The 19,747-nt window shown below is 42.9% G+C and overlaps 9 protein-coding genes across 9 annotated transcripts; 4 read left to right on the top strand and 5 right to left on the bottom strand.

Annotated features, from left to right (window-relative positions):
- Positions 1–178: 178 nt before the first annotated feature.
- Positions 179–1,148, top strand: K450DRAFT_260151 (uncharacterized protein). The gene is made up of 7 exons (XM_051592114.1): positions 179–242; positions 311–391; positions 452–508; positions 571–652; positions 719–825; positions 896–985; positions 1,077–1,148. Exons 1-7 carry the CDS (start codon positions 237–239, stop codon positions 1,131–1,133), a joined length of 480 nt encoding a protein of 159 aa, XP_051440781.1. The 5' UTR covers positions 179–236; the 3' UTR covers positions 1,134–1,148.
- Positions 1,069–3,434, bottom strand: K450DRAFT_260158 (uncharacterized protein). The gene is made up of 5 exons (XM_051592115.1): positions 3,106–3,434; positions 2,929–3,032; positions 1,611–2,826; positions 1,369–1,521; positions 1,069–1,261 (listed from the first exon to the last, which is right to left on the bottom strand). Exons 1-4 carry the CDS (start codon positions 3,197–3,199, stop codon positions 1,388–1,390), a joined length of 1,548 nt encoding a protein of 515 aa, XP_051440782.1. The 5' UTR covers positions 3,200–3,434; the 3' UTR covers positions 1,069–1,261; positions 1,369–1,387.
- Positions 3,435–5,926: 2,492 nt separating this feature from the next.
- Positions 5,927–6,229, bottom strand: K450DRAFT_163896 (uncharacterized protein; the record flags this gene model as incomplete). Its single annotated transcript, XM_051584038.1, has 2 exons — positions 5,927–6,068; positions 6,183–6,229. Coding segments are annotated over 2 exons (189 nt in total), but the record flags the coding sequence as incomplete, so codon positions are not given.
- A 1,188-nt stretch (positions 6,230–7,417) lies between these two features.
- On the bottom strand, positions 7,418–8,119 carry K450DRAFT_202592 (uncharacterized protein; the record flags this gene model as incomplete). Its single annotated transcript, XM_051584691.1, has 1 exon — positions 7,418–8,119. The coding sequence occupies one exon, from the start codon at positions 8,117–8,119 to the stop codon at positions 7,418–7,420; it is 702 nt and encodes a 233-aa protein (XP_051440784.1).
- A 297-nt stretch (positions 8,120–8,416) lies between these two features.
- On the top strand, positions 8,417–8,880 carry K450DRAFT_260163 (uncharacterized protein). Its single transcript, XM_051592116.1, has one exon. The coding sequence runs from the start codon at positions 8,605–8,607 to the stop codon at positions 8,764–8,766; it is 162 nt and encodes a 53-aa protein (XP_051440786.1). The 5' UTR covers positions 8,417–8,604; the 3' UTR covers positions 8,767–8,880.
- K450DRAFT_284070 (uncharacterized protein) lies at positions 8,417–10,296 on the bottom strand. The gene is made up of 4 exons (XM_051593498.1): positions 10,000–10,296; positions 9,716–9,931; positions 9,467–9,650; positions 8,417–9,404 (listed from the first exon to the last, which is right to left on the bottom strand). Exons 1-4 carry the CDS (start codon positions 10,159–10,161, stop codon positions 8,833–8,835), a joined length of 1,134 nt encoding a protein of 377 aa, XP_051440785.1. The 5' UTR covers positions 10,162–10,296; the 3' UTR covers positions 8,417–8,832.
- A 3,946-nt stretch (positions 10,297–14,242) lies between these two features.
- Positions 14,243–15,423, bottom strand: K450DRAFT_136262 (uncharacterized protein). The gene is made up of 3 exons (XM_051583953.1): positions 15,342–15,423; positions 15,197–15,271; positions 14,243–15,113 (listed from the first exon to the last, which is right to left on the bottom strand). Exons 1-3 carry the CDS (start codon positions 15,400–15,402, stop codon positions 14,371–14,373), a joined length of 879 nt encoding a protein of 292 aa, XP_051440787.1. The 5' UTR covers positions 15,403–15,423; the 3' UTR covers positions 14,243–14,370.
- Positions 15,424–17,249: 1,826 nt separating this feature from the next.
- K450DRAFT_260170 (uncharacterized protein) lies at positions 17,250–17,718 on the top strand. The gene is made up of 3 exons (XM_051592117.1): positions 17,250–17,347; positions 17,413–17,541; positions 17,598–17,718. The coding sequence occupies exons 1-2, from the start codon at positions 17,297–17,299 to the stop codon at positions 17,527–17,529; spliced, it is 168 nt and encodes a 55-aa protein (XP_051440788.1). The 5' UTR covers positions 17,250–17,296; the 3' UTR covers positions 17,530–17,541; positions 17,598–17,718.
- K450DRAFT_284073 (uncharacterized protein) lies at positions 17,250–19,445 on the top strand (the record flags this gene model as incomplete). Its single annotated transcript, XM_051593499.1, has 9 exons — positions 17,250–17,347; positions 17,413–17,541; positions 17,598–17,956; positions 18,018–18,062; positions 18,121–18,686; positions 18,748–18,809; positions 18,872–19,245; positions 19,303–19,368; positions 19,422–19,445. The coding sequence occupies exons 2-9, from the start codon at positions 17,529–17,531 to the stop codon at positions 19,443–19,445; spliced, it is 1,509 nt and encodes a 502-aa protein (XP_051440789.1). The 5' UTR covers positions 17,250–17,347; positions 17,413–17,528.
- Positions 19,446–19,747: the final 302 nt, after the last annotated feature.

A 19,747-nucleotide genomic window follows, 5' to 3' on the forward strand; every position in this document is an offset into this window, starting at 1 on the left:
GGTCTCTGGTATTGTAGAAAAAATGTTATAAACAATTAGGCTAAGCTACGCTAGCCAATGAACCTGGTGCTATAAAAATCCAGTACTAGGCGCGTACCAGCCGCATTTTTTATAGAACATTGGTGATGGATGGCAAACGAAATTTATTGAGGACGTGACGGCGTTATCAGTCAATTTTGCTTTTGTCGCTTCGGAGACAGCCCCAAGATTTTCTGTACGAGATTCATATATAAGCTATGGTGGTGAGTTGCTTTGAAACTGCTAGTCTTAGGCAAGGCGCCTCGTTCTCAACCCTTTTGCATCATGGCAGAAAATTGGAGTCTACATCAAGGCCGAACTCGAGAACGTTACCGATCTTCAACCTGTTCCGGATTTTGAATGGCACTTCAAGGTAATGCCTGGCAGTCAAACACTAGCCCACTGATCCCTACTGACCGGTATTTGCCTCCAGATTGAATGCAGCAGCTGCCACGAGACAGATGAGAACTGGATTACCATGAATGCCCAGGTAAGTAGCAGCTTATTCGCGTGCCTACCTTTCTTCCGCTCACTCAGCCCATTATTTGTTAGGACGAGTTTGACGTGAGTGGATCCAAGGCAACTGCCAACCTCGTGATGAAGTGCAAATTCTGCCGAAGAGAAGCGTCAGCTTGTAAGTTCAAACCTGTTCATCACTGTGGTATGTTTTGGCCTGTATAACCAACACCGAGATCAATAGCTTTCAGTGGACCTTTCGGCTCATACGAAATTGAGCAAGTCAACAAGTTTGTCAAGATGGCCGTTTTGGACTGCAGAGGCTTAGAGCCTGTTGGATTCGATCCCAGGGTAAATATCGCATCAATGCTGGCATTCTTCATCACACCACATCAACTCATTCTGTATTTCGGTTGTTTAGGCTGGTTGGACTGCATTGGGAGCCGAGTCAGGAACCAAGTTTGATGATATCGATCTCACTGAAGGTGACTGGGCCGATTATGATGAAAAGGTACGTTTCGTGATGGTGGATTATCAACCCCTTAGAGGTCTTTTTATGCCACAACGAATCATCCCATACTAACTTGGATTCTCTTTTCTAGGCTGGTGAGCCAGTGGGCATCTCAAACATTGAAAGCAACTTCCGCAAAGAAAAATAATGCAATGTCACTGGGCGGTTCTCTAATTCCTAGATATTGGTTACTTTTTTTCTATAAGACGTGAAAGTGGGTGTATAATGGACAGATAACAGTAGGGAGGGGAATAGAAAGTCAAGAGAAAACCAACACTGGAGCGTGTGTACCGGCGAGAGAAGAAAAGATGTATAAAAAAAAAAAATTATAAATCGATGTAGCAATAAAAAATGCAAACACATTTGTCGTCGCTAATAATTACAGTGCTCCGTTCCTATAAGTTAATCTTTGTACTTTGCCAAAAACTGGGCATGGAACTTTTCCAACTTGGCGCAAAATTCATCAAACAGATGTTCTTCCGGCAAGAAAGTCGATCGCAAGTGCCATGTGTTTGGCGCTTGTCCGAAACCAGAGCCTACACAAAGGGTAAACCAACATTAGACCTCCTATGTAAACCAACCAACCTTCTCATTTTCTTCCTCCCTCGAAACACTTTTTACTTACCATTCACTACACACACACCCGTGGCGTCCAGCATCTCGAGACAGTAAAAGTTATCAGGCTCCTTTCCGGCTTTTTTGGCAGCTTCGATGGCCTTCTGTGGTAAGCTGATTTTGGGGAAGACATACATAGCACCCTCGGCTTCATTGCAGGTGACTCCCTCCATGCCATTGAAGCAGGTGGCAAGTTTAACAGCTCTGCGCTTAAGGGATTCATAAATAGCGCCTACTTCTTCTTGGTACTGTGGGTAGGATTCATCCCCTTCCTGTGGTGGGTTGGCCATCAAGTCGACAAGAATTTGACCTTGCACATTGGGACACAAGTTGGCCGACACCAGCTTATAAATTTGGTCAATGACGTCTTCGTCAATACCAACCATTTCAAAGTAGCCACCTCGTCTTCCGCATTCGCCGACCATACCCTTGGAGATAGAATGGAAAGACACCAGCTCAACGTCCTTGTACTCCTCGCCCATTTGATGAAGGATCTTCTTGAAACTGTGGAAAGGCTTTCTGTCCGGTTGGTAGATATTGGTTTGGTAAACTTCATCAGCAAGAAGTATAATACGCTCGCGATGGCAGAAATCAATCACTTGTCGTATGTTTTCTTCAGAAAGGCACTGTCCTGTGGGGTTTCCTGGATTAATAATGCACAAGGCACGCACATCTGTACCCTTGCTTCTGGCCTCCTTAACAGAGGCTTCCATGTCATCCATGTTAAGTGCCCACTGATGGCTTTCATCGAGGTAATATGGCACAGGAGTGGCATCGAACAAGGACAGAGTGGCAGAGTAGAGGGGATATTGGGGGATGGGAATCATAATGCCAGTATGATGGTTTTTGGTGATGACTTGCAGAATAGTTTGAACGCCAGAAGATGCACCTTGGGTCAAAAAGATATGTTCAGGGTTGGCAGGAACACCATCTCGCTTTTCAATGAACTTGGCAACGTTTCTGCGAATAGATGGGACACCCTTGGAATGCGAATAGGCACCGACACTAATGACATCCCTGAGCAACATTTCAGCTCTCAGAATCGCATCCATGGGATAAAGTTTGAGCAAAGCCTCGCGGTTCTTTGGGACCAACAAATCTGGATTTTCACACAACGAGACGACTTGGCGGAAAAAGGTAATGGGCTTTTGATACAACTGCTGTGGATTTCCAATGTTACATCCGATGACGCGCTTGAAAGGAAGAGGTTTTTTCTGAGCCAAATCCTGCAACAAAAAAACCGTTAAGGCGTTAATGGTTGGAATTTTTTTTTTACCTTATCGCTTTCGTGTTGATTCCCGTCGTAACACTTGGTTTCCCGAACTTACCACTCGCAAACTTTCAGCTTTGAGAGCCAATTCGCCTCTTACAGCATATTCGACATTTTTGACAGCATCATTCATGGATTCAATGGTCAGGACCTTGTTCCTGGCTATAAAAAGTGTATAAGCACCATATTAGGACGGGTAAAACCCCAGCGGTATGCATCACCCCACGACATTTACCAAGAGATCTCGTAGAAGAAGAGAAGAAAGCTTTTGCGTGGTGTGGGGAGGCCCTTAGAGAGGACTTGGTAGCCAAAGCGATTGCATTCAACATGGTATGTCGAAGAAAAATTTGACAGTGATAAAGCGGGCTGACAGGCAGGGAAAAGGCAGGAAAGAGTGAAAAAGAAGGGCTTAAATTTTTCTCAGGTGATCCTGGGAAAATAGGCAAGGGGGGTACTTCGGGAAGACAAACAGTAAATTTAGACTGTCGCCATGCTGCAAAATTAGATCAGCGATACATGAACAATTGAAGCTCAGGGTGCTATATAAAAGAGCTGGAAAGGAAGGTATGAAGGAAGGAAGACCGTATTGAAACCCCTTGCCGAGCCAACGTACCGAAACTGGTAAATAATTAGGCTGGTAAAAATTTTGGCCGGTTACGGTGGTTTGAAATTTACTTTCTATTTCAAACAGCTTGAGCATGATGCCATATTTGACTTTGTGTCGACACCAAGAACAAGGTGCATTTCACCTGCAGAAATTTGTAATCAGACAGAGGATGGGATGAAGAGAAGGAAAAACAGGTCTTGTCAGTGTGATGATAAGGCATGGAGCAAATCATACAGTTCAGACAAGGTACAAGCGAGTTTCACCCCGGCAGATCGGCGGCTCTGCAAAATGTTTCTGGACTTGGAGAATTGACACACAGTTACTAGAATGATGGTATTTGGGTGTTGTTGGTAGGTTGGGTGATATGAACCATTCGATGTAATGATAAGCTTGTCTTACACGTTATCGACAACCCGTTTCATGACCGATATTGGTTGCCTGCGACAAGACATCCCATAAGAGTGTGTTTCTTCGTATGACAACGTGTCAGATTGGTTGGTATTCCACACTCACTGTAAGGTATAATTAAGGCACACTAGGTTCTACGTGTGATAACGTATAAGCACGGACTGAGGGGCTGCAGCAAGACATGGCAGGCTCGGGTTAACCCCTAACGTATACTGGCGGGAAGATCAATCAAAAATCCATATGCATTAGATTGGATTGGATTGGATCTCAGTTTATATCTCTGGATGCGATGTCGCTTGGTACTGCAAGCTGTTCAGGGGTAATTTCGAAGTCTCTATCGCCAAAAAAAAATAAAAAATGGCAAATTCTGTTCAGTGGCGTCTGTACATACTTGCGCCGATGAAGTATTTATGACTTGATGGAACGCCAACAAGAAATTACCCAAATCACTTAAGAAACACTGCTCATTGACCGTAGGTTATGCTATGTGAACTAAGGATACTCAAAGGTGATAGTCAGTATTTCAAGTCTAGAGGGCGATACAATTTAACTATCGCTTTCTATAATCACGTCTGGCAGGCTGTCAAACTGCCCATTAGCGTTTATTTTAACACGTTCCCAATCGCACCTTCCTTTTGTTTACCCGACGCCCGTTTTGACGTACGCTTATTTGGAGAATTTAGGCGGACGACTATGGAAAAGGAAACACTGTCAAGTAGTGTTTAATAAATCATTTTCAGCTGCATAAAAACAAAAGCACTTACGCGGATTAGTCCGTCAAGCGTTGCGAGATATCTGGGTTTCCATACCATCTCAGTGCGCATGTTTTCAAATTTGGGCTTAGTCTGGTTTCCAAATACCGACGATCTCAATGGCAGTGATAACAAAAAGTCCTCAATGTAATTTCTCATGGAAACAATCGGATTTCGCTGCTCCATACCAAGAACAAATAAAAAGATAAGCACGCTCAAATCTGTGACAAAAAAGGAACAAAATAGTTTCTTGAGTGGGACAACGCGATGTTTAAGGAAATACAACAGTATGGATGGAAGGCTTTACTCTACAAATGAGAAACATAAAGTGGTCCACAAATTTTGTTTATATAATTGTGTGTGTATGCAATGGATGTGGACATGAGTATTGACGTGTACATCGTTGTGAGGAGTAGACGAGGAGGCAAAAAGAGTATGCGATTAACTTGGACAATGCAAATTGGAGCAGAAAACGTGCAAGCAAAAAAGAAAGAGAATGAAAAAGAGGTGGGATGAAACAGGATGGGATAGGATAGGAGTATGAACGTCGGTCGCTTAGCGCGCAAATGTTCTACATATCGGCGGTCAGATAAGCTGCTGTATGGGGCTTTAGCAAATCAGGTTTCAGTGACATCCAGCCGAAATCCGACAGAAAGGAATCTTCAATCGTAGGTGAAATAAACCCAGTGTATTCTTGTCTGTAGATGGTGGGGCGATCAAATTCTGGCGAACCATTGTCGTCCCCAGCAAAAATGGAGCTTTCAAGACTGGACATGCTAGCAATGGAAGAGGAACGTTTTTGACGCTTGGTAAGGTCAGCTGTTGTGTTGACATTCGGTTCAGACTGAAAAAGAAATAAAAAAAAAAAAGGGTCAGTAACATGGTACATGTGTCACCCGATAAAGTGGTTTGGAACTGACCTCGTTGTTGTGAAAGGGCCGGTGACTCCACAGATTGTTAGTCATGGTTGGGCTCCAGCCAGTATTGGGGGTAGACGCAGATCTACTATGTACAACATTCTTGATTTGGGATAATGACATGCGTTCTCTTGTCTCGTTCGGTTGTTGTTCTAGCAAAGTATCAGGTCCAGACAACCAAGGCATCCCAGCAACATTGGCTGCAGGTCCCGGATGATGGAGTTGGTCATCTGGAGTGGTTGCATCGGTTTTAACTGCTCCTACGGCTGTTTTGAAATTTGAAGGCTGCTGCTGCTCACAGGTTGGTGAATTTCTAGCAGTAGTTGTTTCTTGCTGGTGATAAATATTTGGATTAGCCATGGACTGCTGTTCATGAATAAAGGTGCATCGAACGCCATAAGGGCAAGTTCCCTTGTCATGGTACGTGCGGCAAATTTGAGTTTTATATCGTGGGTGTCTTTCAATTTTACGAAGTTCCGAAGGACTGTGAGCGTACCGACACTTCTTGTCATATCTGATACCCAAGGGTGAAAAAAAAAGGGTTGTTTGTCAACAATCCGCATCCAGGACCAAAAAAAAAAAAAAAAAACCTAGTGCTATCTGTAGACACGTCGGCCGGTCACTTTACCTGCAGACACCTAGCTCTTGCCAATTGCGGCACCATTCGGTCTTGTAAAGCTCAACGGATTTATCTTTTGTAGGTTTATGGTTGGCCTTGTAGGACTGGTTTTTTGTTACCAAGGCGGCGGCTTCTTGATCGGGAGTTTTGCATTTGGTACCTTTGATTTTTCTCAACAGTGGAGACTCAAAAGCATTTAATGAAGCATCTGCCAATTTTATGTTTCCACGGTGGTTGTTTTTGGTGGTTGGGAACACGGTGTTGTTATCGGTCATGTCTTTCAGCGGCGAGGTCTCGAGGAAGTCCAGGTGACACGATAGCCTTTTCGGGTTGTGACGGGCCAGGCTTCCGTCATTCCGAACATTTGTTGCTTTGTTTGTTGGTAAGCTTTCCACTGAGCCTATCTGTTCCATGCCATACCATGGCGCTGTTTCGGGAGTCGCTGTCTTTACGCTTTCAAAGTAGTGATAGCCGTGCATGGGCTGCTGATAAATAGGGAGTGCTTGAAAGAGTTGTTCGTTCATGTGAATACTAGGTGTGTATAATCAATAAGGAACTTTGCTTTTGAGAGAGAATAATATAGATGAAAAGGGACAAAAAAACGAAGGAAGAGAGAAGAGATTTTCAGCTTGAAGAAAAAAAAACATCCAAAAAGAAAAAGCGAAGTCGTTTAAATATAAAGATACTGGGATCTTCCCAAACGCGGCAATCCCGGCGGGCCAACGGAGGGCTCACCACGCCTTGCCATGAGAAGCCCACTCGGACCCCAATATTGTCCCCCAGCTGATGATCTTGTGTGCACAGACAATGTTAATTTTCGTTTTTCTTTCGGACACCATTTTACTTTTCTGGAATAACTAACCAACTTCTCCATTCAGAAAGAATAAGTCCATGACGGATGCAAGTTGAGTCGACTGGGTAAAGCAAAATAAAGAAAAGGGCATTCTAGAACGACTGGTGGGTGCCCGGGGCGTTTGCTTCTACTCAAGTTTTGAGTGAAAAAGTGCTTACTTTCGGATGCCATGTCCCGATGGCAATACAAGCCCCATTTGTTTCTGATCGGTTTCTAGCCGTTACAGTGAAAAAGGAATGCCATTTATTTATTTTTGCTTTGCACAAAGGGGTTGCCTTTCGTGTTGTCTAGTTTAAATCCTTCTCTGTGCTCATATTAGCCATACTCTGCTCTGTTCAGCTCTGTTCAGCTCAGCATCGCACAGGAAAAAAAAATAAAAAGGGGAGAACTTTCATCGGATCCCAGTCGTGATCATTGTTTGTTGGACATAGCTTGGGCGTAGTCTTCCCGTTTCACCATCCAAGTTGTGTATGTTTCGCTTTGCGGCCACGGTGCTGACAACATATGGATCCTGTTCCATCTTTTGAATTTTGTACCTTTCCATTTCACGGATATGGTCCTCGTCCTCTTGCACTCTGCGTAGCACTTGATTGATATGAATCATTTCACGTAATGTTCGATGGGAATCATTTAATTTTCGTAGACTGCTCATGGCAGCGGAATGGTGTTCTTGAGATGCTAGGGTTCGTTTTTTTTTGGGTGCAATGGCAGTGTTTTGCGTGGTCATGTTGTTTGTGTCTCGCTGGCTCGTTTGTTGTCGAAGATAGTAATGTAACTTCGTATCGACCGGTATGTCATAGCACGTTGGTATGTTTTCAAGTGTATCGTCGTCTTCCTCGTCCAAGTCTTGCATCGAGTCGGACATCCAAGGTCTCATATCTGCGGAAACTCGTTTCCATAATGAATTCCAGTATATCAATGTTGATCTTTCTTTTTTGGAGTGTTTGCCTGAATGCCATTCACCATTTTCTTTTTCATGTGACAACGTGCTACTGGAGGCGCATTGCTTTTGAGCCCCATGAGCGTGAAGGTGGATTCTTCCCCATCGAAGGGGAGAGAATACAAACTGGTGCTGGGAGCTGGCGAAAACCATGGTATGGCAGTCAATCAAAATTGATCAGAACCGCCAGCAAAATGGGACAAAGAACTTGCAAATGAACACACTCAATATGTTCTGAACGTTGTATTTATAATGGAGGAGGAAGCTGAAAAGTACTTCCCTCGCAGTGTTTCACTTTAAGTGGAACCGAATGGAGTAATTGAAATTGGGAATAGAGATGAAGAAAAAAAGACGCTATCACTCATTAAATACCTTCCAAGTCTTGCGTATGGGAGTGACGAAAATAGCATTTGAAAGCGGATATAGCTCTAACTCGAGGGTTTATTACATCGGCTGAATGTGTGTCAAGGTCCAGCATTCTTTGATATGCATTGTCAGTCATAAAAAAAAAGGAGGGGAGCGATGAAATGATAAGCTCAACCAGGAAAATTTCCAGGTCCAAAAAAATAAAATTCCCCATGTCCGTGCTGTAATATAGAGTTTATCGCATTGCTAATCTCTTCATCGATAATGCCTTTATGACAGACACATTGACAACTAACGTCATATTATTGGATTCATTTCGTTTTCACCTTTTTTTTGCGCTTTTTATTATCATTAATTATTCCTGTATGGTAGAAAAGGTGTGCGGACCTGGAAACCCCAGACCCGTTGTTTCATTGCTGTACAGAGTGCAATGAATCTCCCATCGTCTATAATGCTTTTGTGCATATCTCTGCGATGACACCGCAGCAAAACCCCCCTCTTTAGAGGCTCTTCCATGCTTGAACAAGGATATCAACACAGCTCTCTTCACGCACGGCCACTCTGACATAGGTTGGTCGTTGGTATCCAGGTTGGCCAGATCGAACAGGCACACCAGCAGCTCTTGCTAGTTTGACCGCTTCAGTGGCCACCTCTTCATTCTTCATATCAACCCACACCCAGCTGAGGAAATCTTTGCCCTTGTACTCGAATTGTTCTCGTTGCGCCGCTAGCAAAGCCGACAGCTGTTCAATCAAGTACCGACGAAGTCTGGAGGTGCCTTCCCATGTCTGTTGCATGTATTGATCATCTTTAACAACAGCATCCATGAATGCCATTGCAGGGGTATTGACAGACCAGGGTACTTGGATTTTGCGTAGCCCTGCGCAGTGTTCGACAGTAGGGCAAATGATGGATCCAAGTCGCAATCCAGTGCAGGACCAAATCTTGGTCCATGAGTGCAACACATAAAGTGAAATGTTGCGAGTGGCATACAATTCAGCCGCAAAAGTTCCTTGTGACGTTAAGGAATCTTCACGGAAGTTGGCGGAGTGCCAGGGTTGCATGGACTCATCTATTCAATCATCCGTCAGCGCACTGCCCGTACCTCTTGTAAAAATACGTGAGACAACCTACCAACAATAACAAAACCACCATCGTACACATTGTCGTTGATCCAGGTTTTGATCTGATCCAAAGGCATGTAGTCTCCAGTTGGATTGCATGGGTTTACAATACATAAAACGTTAGCACGCTCGGTAGAATCGCCATTCAAAATTCTCATTTCAGCGGTTTCAGCGCTACGATAGTATTCCTTGTACTGAAATGAAAGCACACCATGTCAGCTATTGATACAATAGGGAACATACTTTCATCGTACTATACCTGAGTGTCCCAAGGCCCGCTCTTCCAAGTTTTAACTTGATCAGATTGAATGGTCTTGTTGGCCATTCTAATAACCAAATCAATGAGCTCTGAAGCTCCATTTCCAAGCAACAAACGGTCTCTCTGATCCAAATAATCGGTTGGCCACAAGAACTCTGCTAATGAAGACTTTGCAGGTTCTTGATTTGCAGGTGGATAATGGTGACAAGTGGAGATCTGCCAAAAGTGGGTGCTATTAGCCTCCATTCAACCACTAGTCCCATCTAACACGTGAAGTTACTTACGGCTTCCCGGGCTGCATCGAGGGCACCTTTGGGAGTACCAAGGTAGTTTGTCGTCACGCTGAAGTCTTCAACAAAGTTTTCAATGAAACGGTATTCTTGGCCACCATGGAAGGTTTGGGTCTTGGTATCCCAAGTGGAAGGCACGGGGGTTGTGGTGCTCATGTGAATGAAGATGGTTGATGATGGATGACCTGGTGCCGGAGGAGCAAGGCTGGCACACCATCCTTTTAAAATCCTAAAAAAAAAAAAGTTGGCTGGAAACGAATTGATCTTTACAGCTGCTGTCACGTGTACTCCATGTCAGAGCTGTATGAGGTTAATAGGCTATGTTCGTACATGATCGCTGTTTCTCCGGTATCAAGAGCCTCCTTGGCCATCCCATGCGTTATATTATGGCTCTTCTGCTTATAGTACTCACCTTTCGAACCTGTTCGCTGACAGTGAGTAATGAAGCGGCATATGAAATGCGTACCCCATTGAGAATACAAATCCAGTTGGGGCGGTTGGTATCAAGGTCCGCTGAATTGAGGAAAAGCAAGATGCAAACCTGAGAGTGTTTATTATTTTTTTGCAAAAATCAATTGCTTGTAAATAGAATGGCAAATGATTTGATTTTGTATCCGTGCTAATGTAGTAGTATACCAGTGAAGGCATTTGTTGTTCTGACTGATCACATCATCCTCCTCGCTGGGAAGGAAATGAAAGCCCACTGTGAACAGCTTGTTTACCTACTGTGAACAGCTTGTTGTTTGCCGTATTTCTCCGGAATTAAACTTTGCAAAAATCATTGAAGCTGGTTAGCAGATAAGCAATAGGCTACTTTATATGCCATGTTAGGGTCAGGTGGAAGGAATACCGCTAAGGAAAAAATAAACAAAAACCCTGCACCTGATGGATATGTTAAAAGCGTATATAAATTCATTCAGTTGTACGCAGATGGGTCAATACTTTGGCGTTGAAGCTTAGCATGCATCCACCAAAGGGTTCTGGGGTACAATGGGTAGCTTACAAAAACGAGGCTTCAAGCAATTGTGATTAATGTAAAAAATGCCGTTGACTGCAAGACAATAATGTCAAGTGCACGAAAAAAGGTTTATTACTGTAGGTGCTAATATTAAGAAGTATTTGTTGCTGGGAACAAATTTTTTTATACAATGTTGGAAAGTGTTCAGCGGGCTTCCATGCTGAAGAGGTATAGTCATATTGGTCATTCATTCAGGATTACTTCGACTATCGCTTGCAAGAGGGGCAACCGTCTCTATGGAAGTAGTAAATGCGATGGCTGTGACAGTAACTTGTCGACTCTCGAGTAGTGACAGGAGGCTGATTGCGTAGAGGAGTAGTTGGAAGCTTTGGTGCCATGATTTATGGTGTTTACAATGCCAGTTTTGATGTAGGCTGAATTGCGTGCAAATTGGCTTCCTTTATATAAACGAGAGAAGTGGCAGCTAGCCGGTCATGCTAATAAAGAAATTATACTGAAAACGGCATCGGATTTGTTGTACTACGGGATAAACAGCTCCCCTTGAGATGAAGAATGCGGAGGGTAGAAAAAAAATATAGCCTCTCATGACCCTCTCTCCAAGTTCAGTATCGAATACAACCATTGTGGAATATTTTCCCCACACCCACGCATATCGTTTTATTTTGTTCTTTATTTTTCGCTCACTCTCATTTACCCCGCATTCGAATCGTTTTACAACCCCCACTTTAGGTTGTATACAACAACACCCTGATTCAAGGCACACTACTCGCTTGCGTGAATTCTCGGCGTGACCAAGTAAGGCACCACTCACTCATGCAGAAAAATCCATCAGTGAAAATTGTCCTGATCATCGGTTTGCCTGCATTAAGTTATCCCTGAAAGTGCCAAAGAGCAAACATAATAGTTATGTTATTCAATTACACGTTCAACACTATGTTTTGAATCAAATCAAGGTTAGATTATACGGTCAAGGAATTACCTTTTTGTTTTTTTGTGTTTTAAAGCTAGACTTGGTTTCATTATGGTACGCTAAAACACAATAACAACAGCTGTGACGTTGGTTCAATGCGGCTAGTGGTTAGCCAATGTGATAAAGTCATTGGTTGTGACATACCAAACGACAAGTTGAATTGTTAATTGCGTTACGGGCGAGGCGTTTTTAGGTTGTTAACACCAACGTCAAGAAAGCATGACGGCTGTCAAATTGATGGCAGACAAGTCACGCTTTGTACCTGGCTTGTCTTGCATTGCAGTAGGTTATACTATTATTACAATCAGGTGGGGGATGCTTATTTGGAAGATGTGCGTAAATTGCTATATGCTGAAATAGGGTCCGTTAATGAGAAACAATGTGCAAATTGACCTGTCAAGAATGACTGCCAAAAAAAAAATTAAAATGTTCATCAACCAAATAACCATCAGTCACTCACAACGAATACAAAAATTTCGAATCTAACCTGCCTGTTCGTTTTGCTCACGGGACCGTCGCTTCTTTGGTAATCATAACATACATACCTTTGTAAGATGTGACATCCACGATGTACAAGTACAATTCGAACGTCATCGATCACGGCTTTGAATTTAGGGTTTTCTATAGAGTTCCCCCTTGCCGCCGTGAACGGTACGCTCAAACTATTGGACAATGGTCTGGCATTGATCGATCCAATAAAACTCCGTTAAATTTCCTGCTCCATTGATTTGTCAGTGAGTCAATGTGTTGAACAGTGCAATGCAGGCAGTGCAAGACATACGAAATGCTTATAGTCAAACTTTGACCACTTGAAGGTAAGACGTAATTATGAAATGCTTGTACAAACAGCTTATTCCAATCATTTGAAAATGAAAGAACATATGTGGCATTATCACATCCTACCGTGAACGGCCTTAATATTGCAATATGTTCGCTCCCACTGATAGAGCACATCATGAAATAATGCTTGTAGCTATTCAATTTTTCCTACCACTGAATTTGTAATAACACCGGTTCTAGTACTTTCCAATCATACGCAATTGCTTGAACCGAGACATGTGACTGAAACCCAGATAGGTTGCGGTCAAATTAATTGCCTGCATACGTAAGCTGTTCCTTGAAGTCAACTACTCTTTCTACTTGGACATTGATGACCAACAACATAATATCATTTCAAATCTCATTCAAAGGAACCATATACTCCGTCCAAAAGTGGAATGCCGAAAGCACCATCGAGGAATTGAAGTTGCATGTGCAAGATTTGACCGGAGTGCCTGTTGAGCGCCAAAAACTAATGTACAAAGGTCTGCTGAAAGATAATGCTCAAACTTTGGTCAACGCAAAAATACAGGATGGAGTCAAGATCATGTTAATTGGAAGTAAGGATGAAGATATACGCCAGGTGCAGGAGATTGATAAACGGGTCGATCGCATCCGGACTACCCCGGTGCGAAAGGTGAAAGCATTCAAGAGTGGACCCAACAAAGATGATATACGCTACAACTTTCACAAGATAACTGTCATTGAAGAGTTCCCCGAGCCGGAAAAAGCTAGGAAACTTTTGGAACGCTTACGAGACGATAGAGGAGTATGTTTTCGCTCTGAATGATGTTGTAACTTTTTGAGTTTCGTCATCTTAACACTTTTCCAACTCTTTTAGGTTCGGCATGTTATGAAGCAGTATCAGTGGTCAGTGGGTGAACTTACCGAATTGACACCATTTGAACGCACAATCCTGGGTTATAATCGAAACAAAGGCGAATTGATCTCACTGCGCTTACGAACCGACGACATGGCGGGATTCCGACACTACGATAGTATACGAAAAGTGTTACTGCACGAACTGACCCACAATGTTTGGAGCGAGCACGATCATAGATTTCATCAACTCAATCGAGAACTTGAGATTGTTGCTGATCCCAAGACGTATGGTGGCACTCGACTGAGCAACGATGCTGTCTATACTCCGGCAAGTGACGATGAAGTTGACAGTGCCATTACGTGGGAGGCTGGCAGCTATCGTTTGGGAGGCGCTGCTCGCAATTTGGACAACTTGACACCTGAGGAACGCCGTAATCTACGAGCCAAGGCGGCAACCATGCGCATGACGAAGGAAGATGTTGATATAGAAGAGGGGTGCGGATCAAAAGCTATACAATAACATCCATGTATTCATATTGACCCAATCATTATACCAATACGACAGCATCTATCGAATGAAATCGCAACGCAGTATATTGAAATACGTTTAAAAACACACGGGCTTAAAGAGAGAGAATTCCTTCCTTTTAGACCTTTTGTACATTGTCATTTTTTAATACTTTTTTTTTTATAGTGTCTATAATGTTAGATGTTTGCAAATAAAACCACAGTGAATATATATAAACATATATGTTCTTTTTTCTTTTTATAATCTCTAATTACTCGATCGTCCACCTTCATATTGATTTCTGTAGTCTCGGGAGGCCTTCATGCTCTTCTCTTTGCGATCCATCAATTGCTTGCGTTTGATAACACCCTCTCTCGCTGAGGCAGCCAACACCTTGGCTACCAATTCAACACCACGAATAGAATCATCGTTGGCTGGAATGGGGTATGTCACTCGACGTGGGTCGTAGTCACTGTCGGTAATGGCGATAGTAGGGATGTTGTTCAATTGGGCTTCAGCAATGGCAATATCGTTCTCGAGTGGGTTGAACAAAATCATGATATCCGGCTTATATGTCTTTGGTGGTCTACCAGGATCTTGAGGATCGGGTGTAGCATGTCGTCCAAGCACCTGGTGAGCATTTGTAAGAGTTCCTGGGGTCCACTTTCCAGAAACATGATATCCTTCAGCAGTGCGAGCCGCATCTATAGTCAACTCGGATATTTCGGGACGAGTTCCAACAAAGAGGACGGTACCTCCGCGTTGTGCTACTTCTCGCACAACGTTGCATGCTCGCCTAAGATAGACCAAGGTGTGCTCCAAGTTGATGATACTGATACCGGCACGGGTACCGAAAATGAAGGGAAGTGTGGCGGGATTCCAGAGACTGGTAGAATGACCCAAGTGCAAGCCAGCTGCAAGAAGTTTGGAGATGGTCAAGTTGTAGGAATTGACAGCTTGTGGAACTGGTCGACTAAGTTTAACAGATTTTAAGTCTTCCTTGGAAGGAACTATTGAAACGGAGGCGAAAACATAGCTGGTTAATACAGTAACATCAACAGAAATGGAAGCTTGACGTGAAATCTGGCCATACTTAGTGATTCCAATTGCTCGTCCTTGCTAGCTAGATTTCTAGTGGGTTGAGTGGCAATTGATCGCCATACAAGTGCTGTTGAATTGAGTAAGGAGTAAGCAAATGGGTTCGTAATTGTTTTCTGAAGAGGATATTAATAACATACAGTTGCCAACGACAGGAGTAACTGTCCTTCGGCACGCCGTTCTAAGTAATGCAAGGGACATTTGGAATGGTGTTATTTATCGCGAGCACTGGCAAAATTTCGGTTTTGAAAGAGTTGACCCCTTTAAGTCTAAGCCACCGTGACAGTTTCATCGCACACCTTTTAGATTTTCCTTCTGAGTCTCGGACCTGAGCTTTCGCTCGCTTGCGTCAAATTCTTCCTTTAATAGCTATGATCTCACCTTACAACTGTGTAGAGGTGGTACGCCTTTTGACCAAGGAAAAATAAGCCTCAGCTCGGTCGCCAAACATACAAGGAGCAAGTTTTCAGCGGCATAGGGCCATGCCTGCTGGACAAACCATGGGGTTTCCGCATCTAGAGCCGGCAAGCATCGGAAGTATAGCAGATTCTGACATAAAAATGTACATCAAGCACAACATCAATCAGCATCAAAGAAAAATGTCTTGAGACAATTTAAAGTGCATTTTTTACAGTTAGCACTTGGGTCTTGTTCGCCAGAGACGTCGATTCTTGAAGGTTATTTTCAATTTTACAATTCCCGGCGCACACAAATTTGCAAATCGCACCGACGTAGCAATTTGTCAGAAGAGAGCAGAGAATGCAATTTTAAACAAAGTAGATCGAATATAAGACTTTTTTGTATAATACCATTAGAGCATTGGAAGACGGTACTGCTCCACTTGAAGCTATGTCGCCGACTTGACTAAATTTGTATAGCAGAGGCAGAAGAAAAAATACATTTTGCTGCAGAAAATACGACCAAAAATACTATGGAAATGATGTATTTACAGTGTTAGTAACACTGTGATCACCACCCATGCCTATAATGAATAAATAGCGAAAAACGACCTTGATGGTTAATAGCTGTCCTTCAAAACGTCGACAGTAACTCATTTACGCTATTCTATGCCTATATACATTGCCAGTTGCAATGCCTCCTTCTTAAAAAATTTCAAAACTTTGCTTCACGCTATCATTTCGTTATTGTAGCCAACCCTGAACGCTTGGTGTGTACCACTTTGGTTTATTATCTCCAAATCGGCCAGAACCCAAAGTTTGAGGGAATCATCATTATGTATTAGAAATATTTTCTACATAAAACTAAGCATTGAAACTAAAAGCAATTTATTTATCAGTTTCTAGTGATATTACTTTCTTATGAGAGGTGAACAGCTTGATCAGTCAAGCAGGAAAGTGCATTGTTCTTTAGCAGTCACAAAGCTTCTTAACTTCTTTCAAAAAACTACCCGATACCCCCAAAGCTACCATCGCCTAGCTCGCCAATAGCTATTGCAAGGTATTTGGTATACAAAGGGTCGTCTATTATAGTAAGGAAAGAGATTTTGAGTCAGGGCTCTCTTTTTTATCATCGTTGTTGCGGTTGAGAATATCTCAAAAAAAAAAAATTGTACCAAGATATATTTCGAAATTACCTTATTCGACAAGAAGGCTGCAAGGCAATAAAGTAGATAACCAATGGACCCCATGAGAACTCGCGGTCGTATCACCAGCTTGCGCCTCATATAAGGTCCCAAAGAACAAATATATTCCCAAGGTACAGCACGGGCCGCCTCGTAATCATCAGGAATAGAGGCGATATGATTGTGCATTCAATGGGGACTTGGAAGGGTCAGAGTCATTGTTGACAAATACTCTTCAGGGATGCAATGGCCGTCTGCACTATATAACAGAAGAATTCTCTCATTTGTGTCGACGCAGAGATACGGATCATAGTGAGCGGCATGAGACAAGAGGAGAAAAAGATGTTAATGGAAAGGAGCACAGGTACCATGGTGAAAACGGTGTGACCCGCGTGAATAAAACTTATAAAGAAATCTAAATTGAAATATCATTGCGTTTCAACTTCTTCATTCTATTCTCAAGAATAATTTCAAAAATGCACTGCGTATACGACAACTGCACTTCCAACCCTAATGGCTACCGCAACAATAGGTCGCTTCGTAGACATATCAGAGATGTTCATGGTACGTATATCGCTATATGTTTATTCACACCAGCCTTTTATGACACCCTCACTTCTATCACATAGGCTATTCAATTGAAGTCTCTACAAGTAGCAGGGCATACCAAGATGCTGACGACACTTGCGTATTTCCATCTTGCTAGTATAATACAGACGACCAAGAGGCGTACAAGGAGCATCTAATGAATGCGCATGGTAAGTGCAGGTTTATCAAAATTGTACTGCAAGTACTATCTAATTTATTAAACCAGATTTTCCTATATCTCTCGGCAACCAACCTTCGGAGTTGGCAGGAGTGGACGAGCAACCGTCAGCTCAGGAGGACATAACTGCGGGACTGCTCGCTTCAAGCCCTATGACTTTAACTGATGAACCTTCAGCTTCTTCTTCTGTGATGGCGGAATTGTCAGCTTCTGCCCCTGTTATCGCGGAACCATCAACTTCAGTCCTTGTGATTGTGGAACCATCAGTTTCAGATGATATAGTTACGGAGCCACCAGCTTTAGCTTATAATCTTGCGGAGTCGGTAGCCTCGAGTTCTTTAATCAATTACGAAGCAACTACATACTCTACATCATTAGGACCTTTGAACACGACTGTTTCACAGGAAGTGAGATGATTACTTGATTTATGACTAAGCTATTGTTCCCATTCTAAACATCAGTCTACAGAGAGATTCCGGTGAGGTTACCGAAAATAGTTCTTCCCAGCGTGAAGTAAGTACTGCACAACATTCATGCTGCTTTTTCTGAACTGACATGATTTGTATTAGAGGATAGAAAAAGTCAAAGATTGGTTACCCCGAGGCTTTCTATAAACCAAGAGAATGAAACCGCGATCCCTTCATGGGTTGATATGGTTGGCACTCTTAATGAACCCGATATGTTTGGCACCCTCAATGAACCCGATATGGTTCGCACCCTTGATGGACCCAACTTAATGAGAGCTGAATTGTATACATTGGAAAGTATGGTCCTCTTCGGAATAGCTGGCGCCGTAAGCGAAGAAATGGAGGAGAAATTTGCTTCCAACCGAGAAGATAATCTTAGTCGCTTGAGCCTTAATGCCATACCAAATGCCATGGAATATCTGAAAAGAGTGTTGAAGGCTGAAAATCCATCAGAAGCTATTGCTAGGTGCGTCGAGGAAATCGACGTTTCAACTTACAATGGCCAGTTCCTTGCGATCATGCAAGGAACCCTTAATGACTTCTGTACAATGAGGCGGACCAAAACCAATTTCAAGTACCCTGACGATCACGAAAGGACGTATTGGATTGACTCCGTTGCCCCCATGTTCAAGTATTTTAGTACGATTACCGATCTGGTTTCGTTCATTTGGTAAGAATTTCGGGAAACGGAGGAAAATGTAAAGAAGCTATCTTACAATCAATTTGAATAGGGGTGAAACGGTTACTATGCGTATTGACTTTGCTTCATATTTCGACGACATCGAAGGTCTTGGTAACTTAAGCTATTTTGAATGCCTTCCAAAGTCACAGCACTGAATACATGATACCTAACAGATCCGGATCACTATGTGGATGGCCTTGGTGAAAGTGAATACGGAAAATGTATAGTGATGGAGGCCTCTGGCGATTCCCTTCCAGAGGATGACCTTAACACAATGGATGACACAGCGAAGCTGCTCCAAACCGCGATTGGAATACTGACAGACTATCAAGTAGATTGCAAGTACGCCGCCTCTTTTTCAACTTTTACCAAGCTGCAAATCTTGACAGTTCGCAGTTTCAAGGACAGTATGACGCTTTATGGCGTATCCGTCACAGCTGAGAAGAAGATGTACGAGTATCTTACGCTAAGAACGGCCAGAATTCCTGTTTTCTGGGAGCATCGTGAAGACTGGTATAGCATGTTTGAACTACTTGCTGTTGTGATGGTAAAAGCTTTTTATTCGTAACGCTTGTGCAAACGCAATCTAAACCTCAATGTCTAGGCAATTTTACAAGAACAGGAGCAGGTCCACCTTCAACTCTTGGAAGAAATGCGACATGAAGTCGTTGTCAGACAACAAGATTCAGTTCAGTTCCATTCCATACTGATGCATAGAAATAGCCAAGTGTGGCAGGTCCACCCTAATATGTTTTATACACCCATGATCTAGTTTGTTTATATTCAATATATCCCTTTATCTCGACTGTAAACATCACCATTTGAGCATGGTGGAGAAGCCATCAGAATCCTAAATGAAAGTGCATTTATATGAAGCTGGAGGGCGACAATCGGCTACGACTACAGCATCAAGTTGTCGTATGCATGGTTTTTCAGAGAGTCTATACGATCTCAACAGCTGTTATTATTTGTAAAAACCTGATAATTCGCAATACTCGGCAGCATGATTAGCCTTCTGTGTCATCTTTTTACACAGACGTTGGCACACA

The sequence above is a fragment of the Umbelopsis ramanniana genome (genome assembly GCF_025399195.1).
Source record: "Umbelopsis ramanniana AG unplaced genomic scaffold K450scaffold_79, whole genome shotgun sequence".
Classification (NCBI taxonomy): Eukaryota; Fungi; Mucoromycota; class Umbelopsidomycetes; order Umbelopsidales; family Umbelopsidaceae; genus Umbelopsis; species Umbelopsis ramanniana.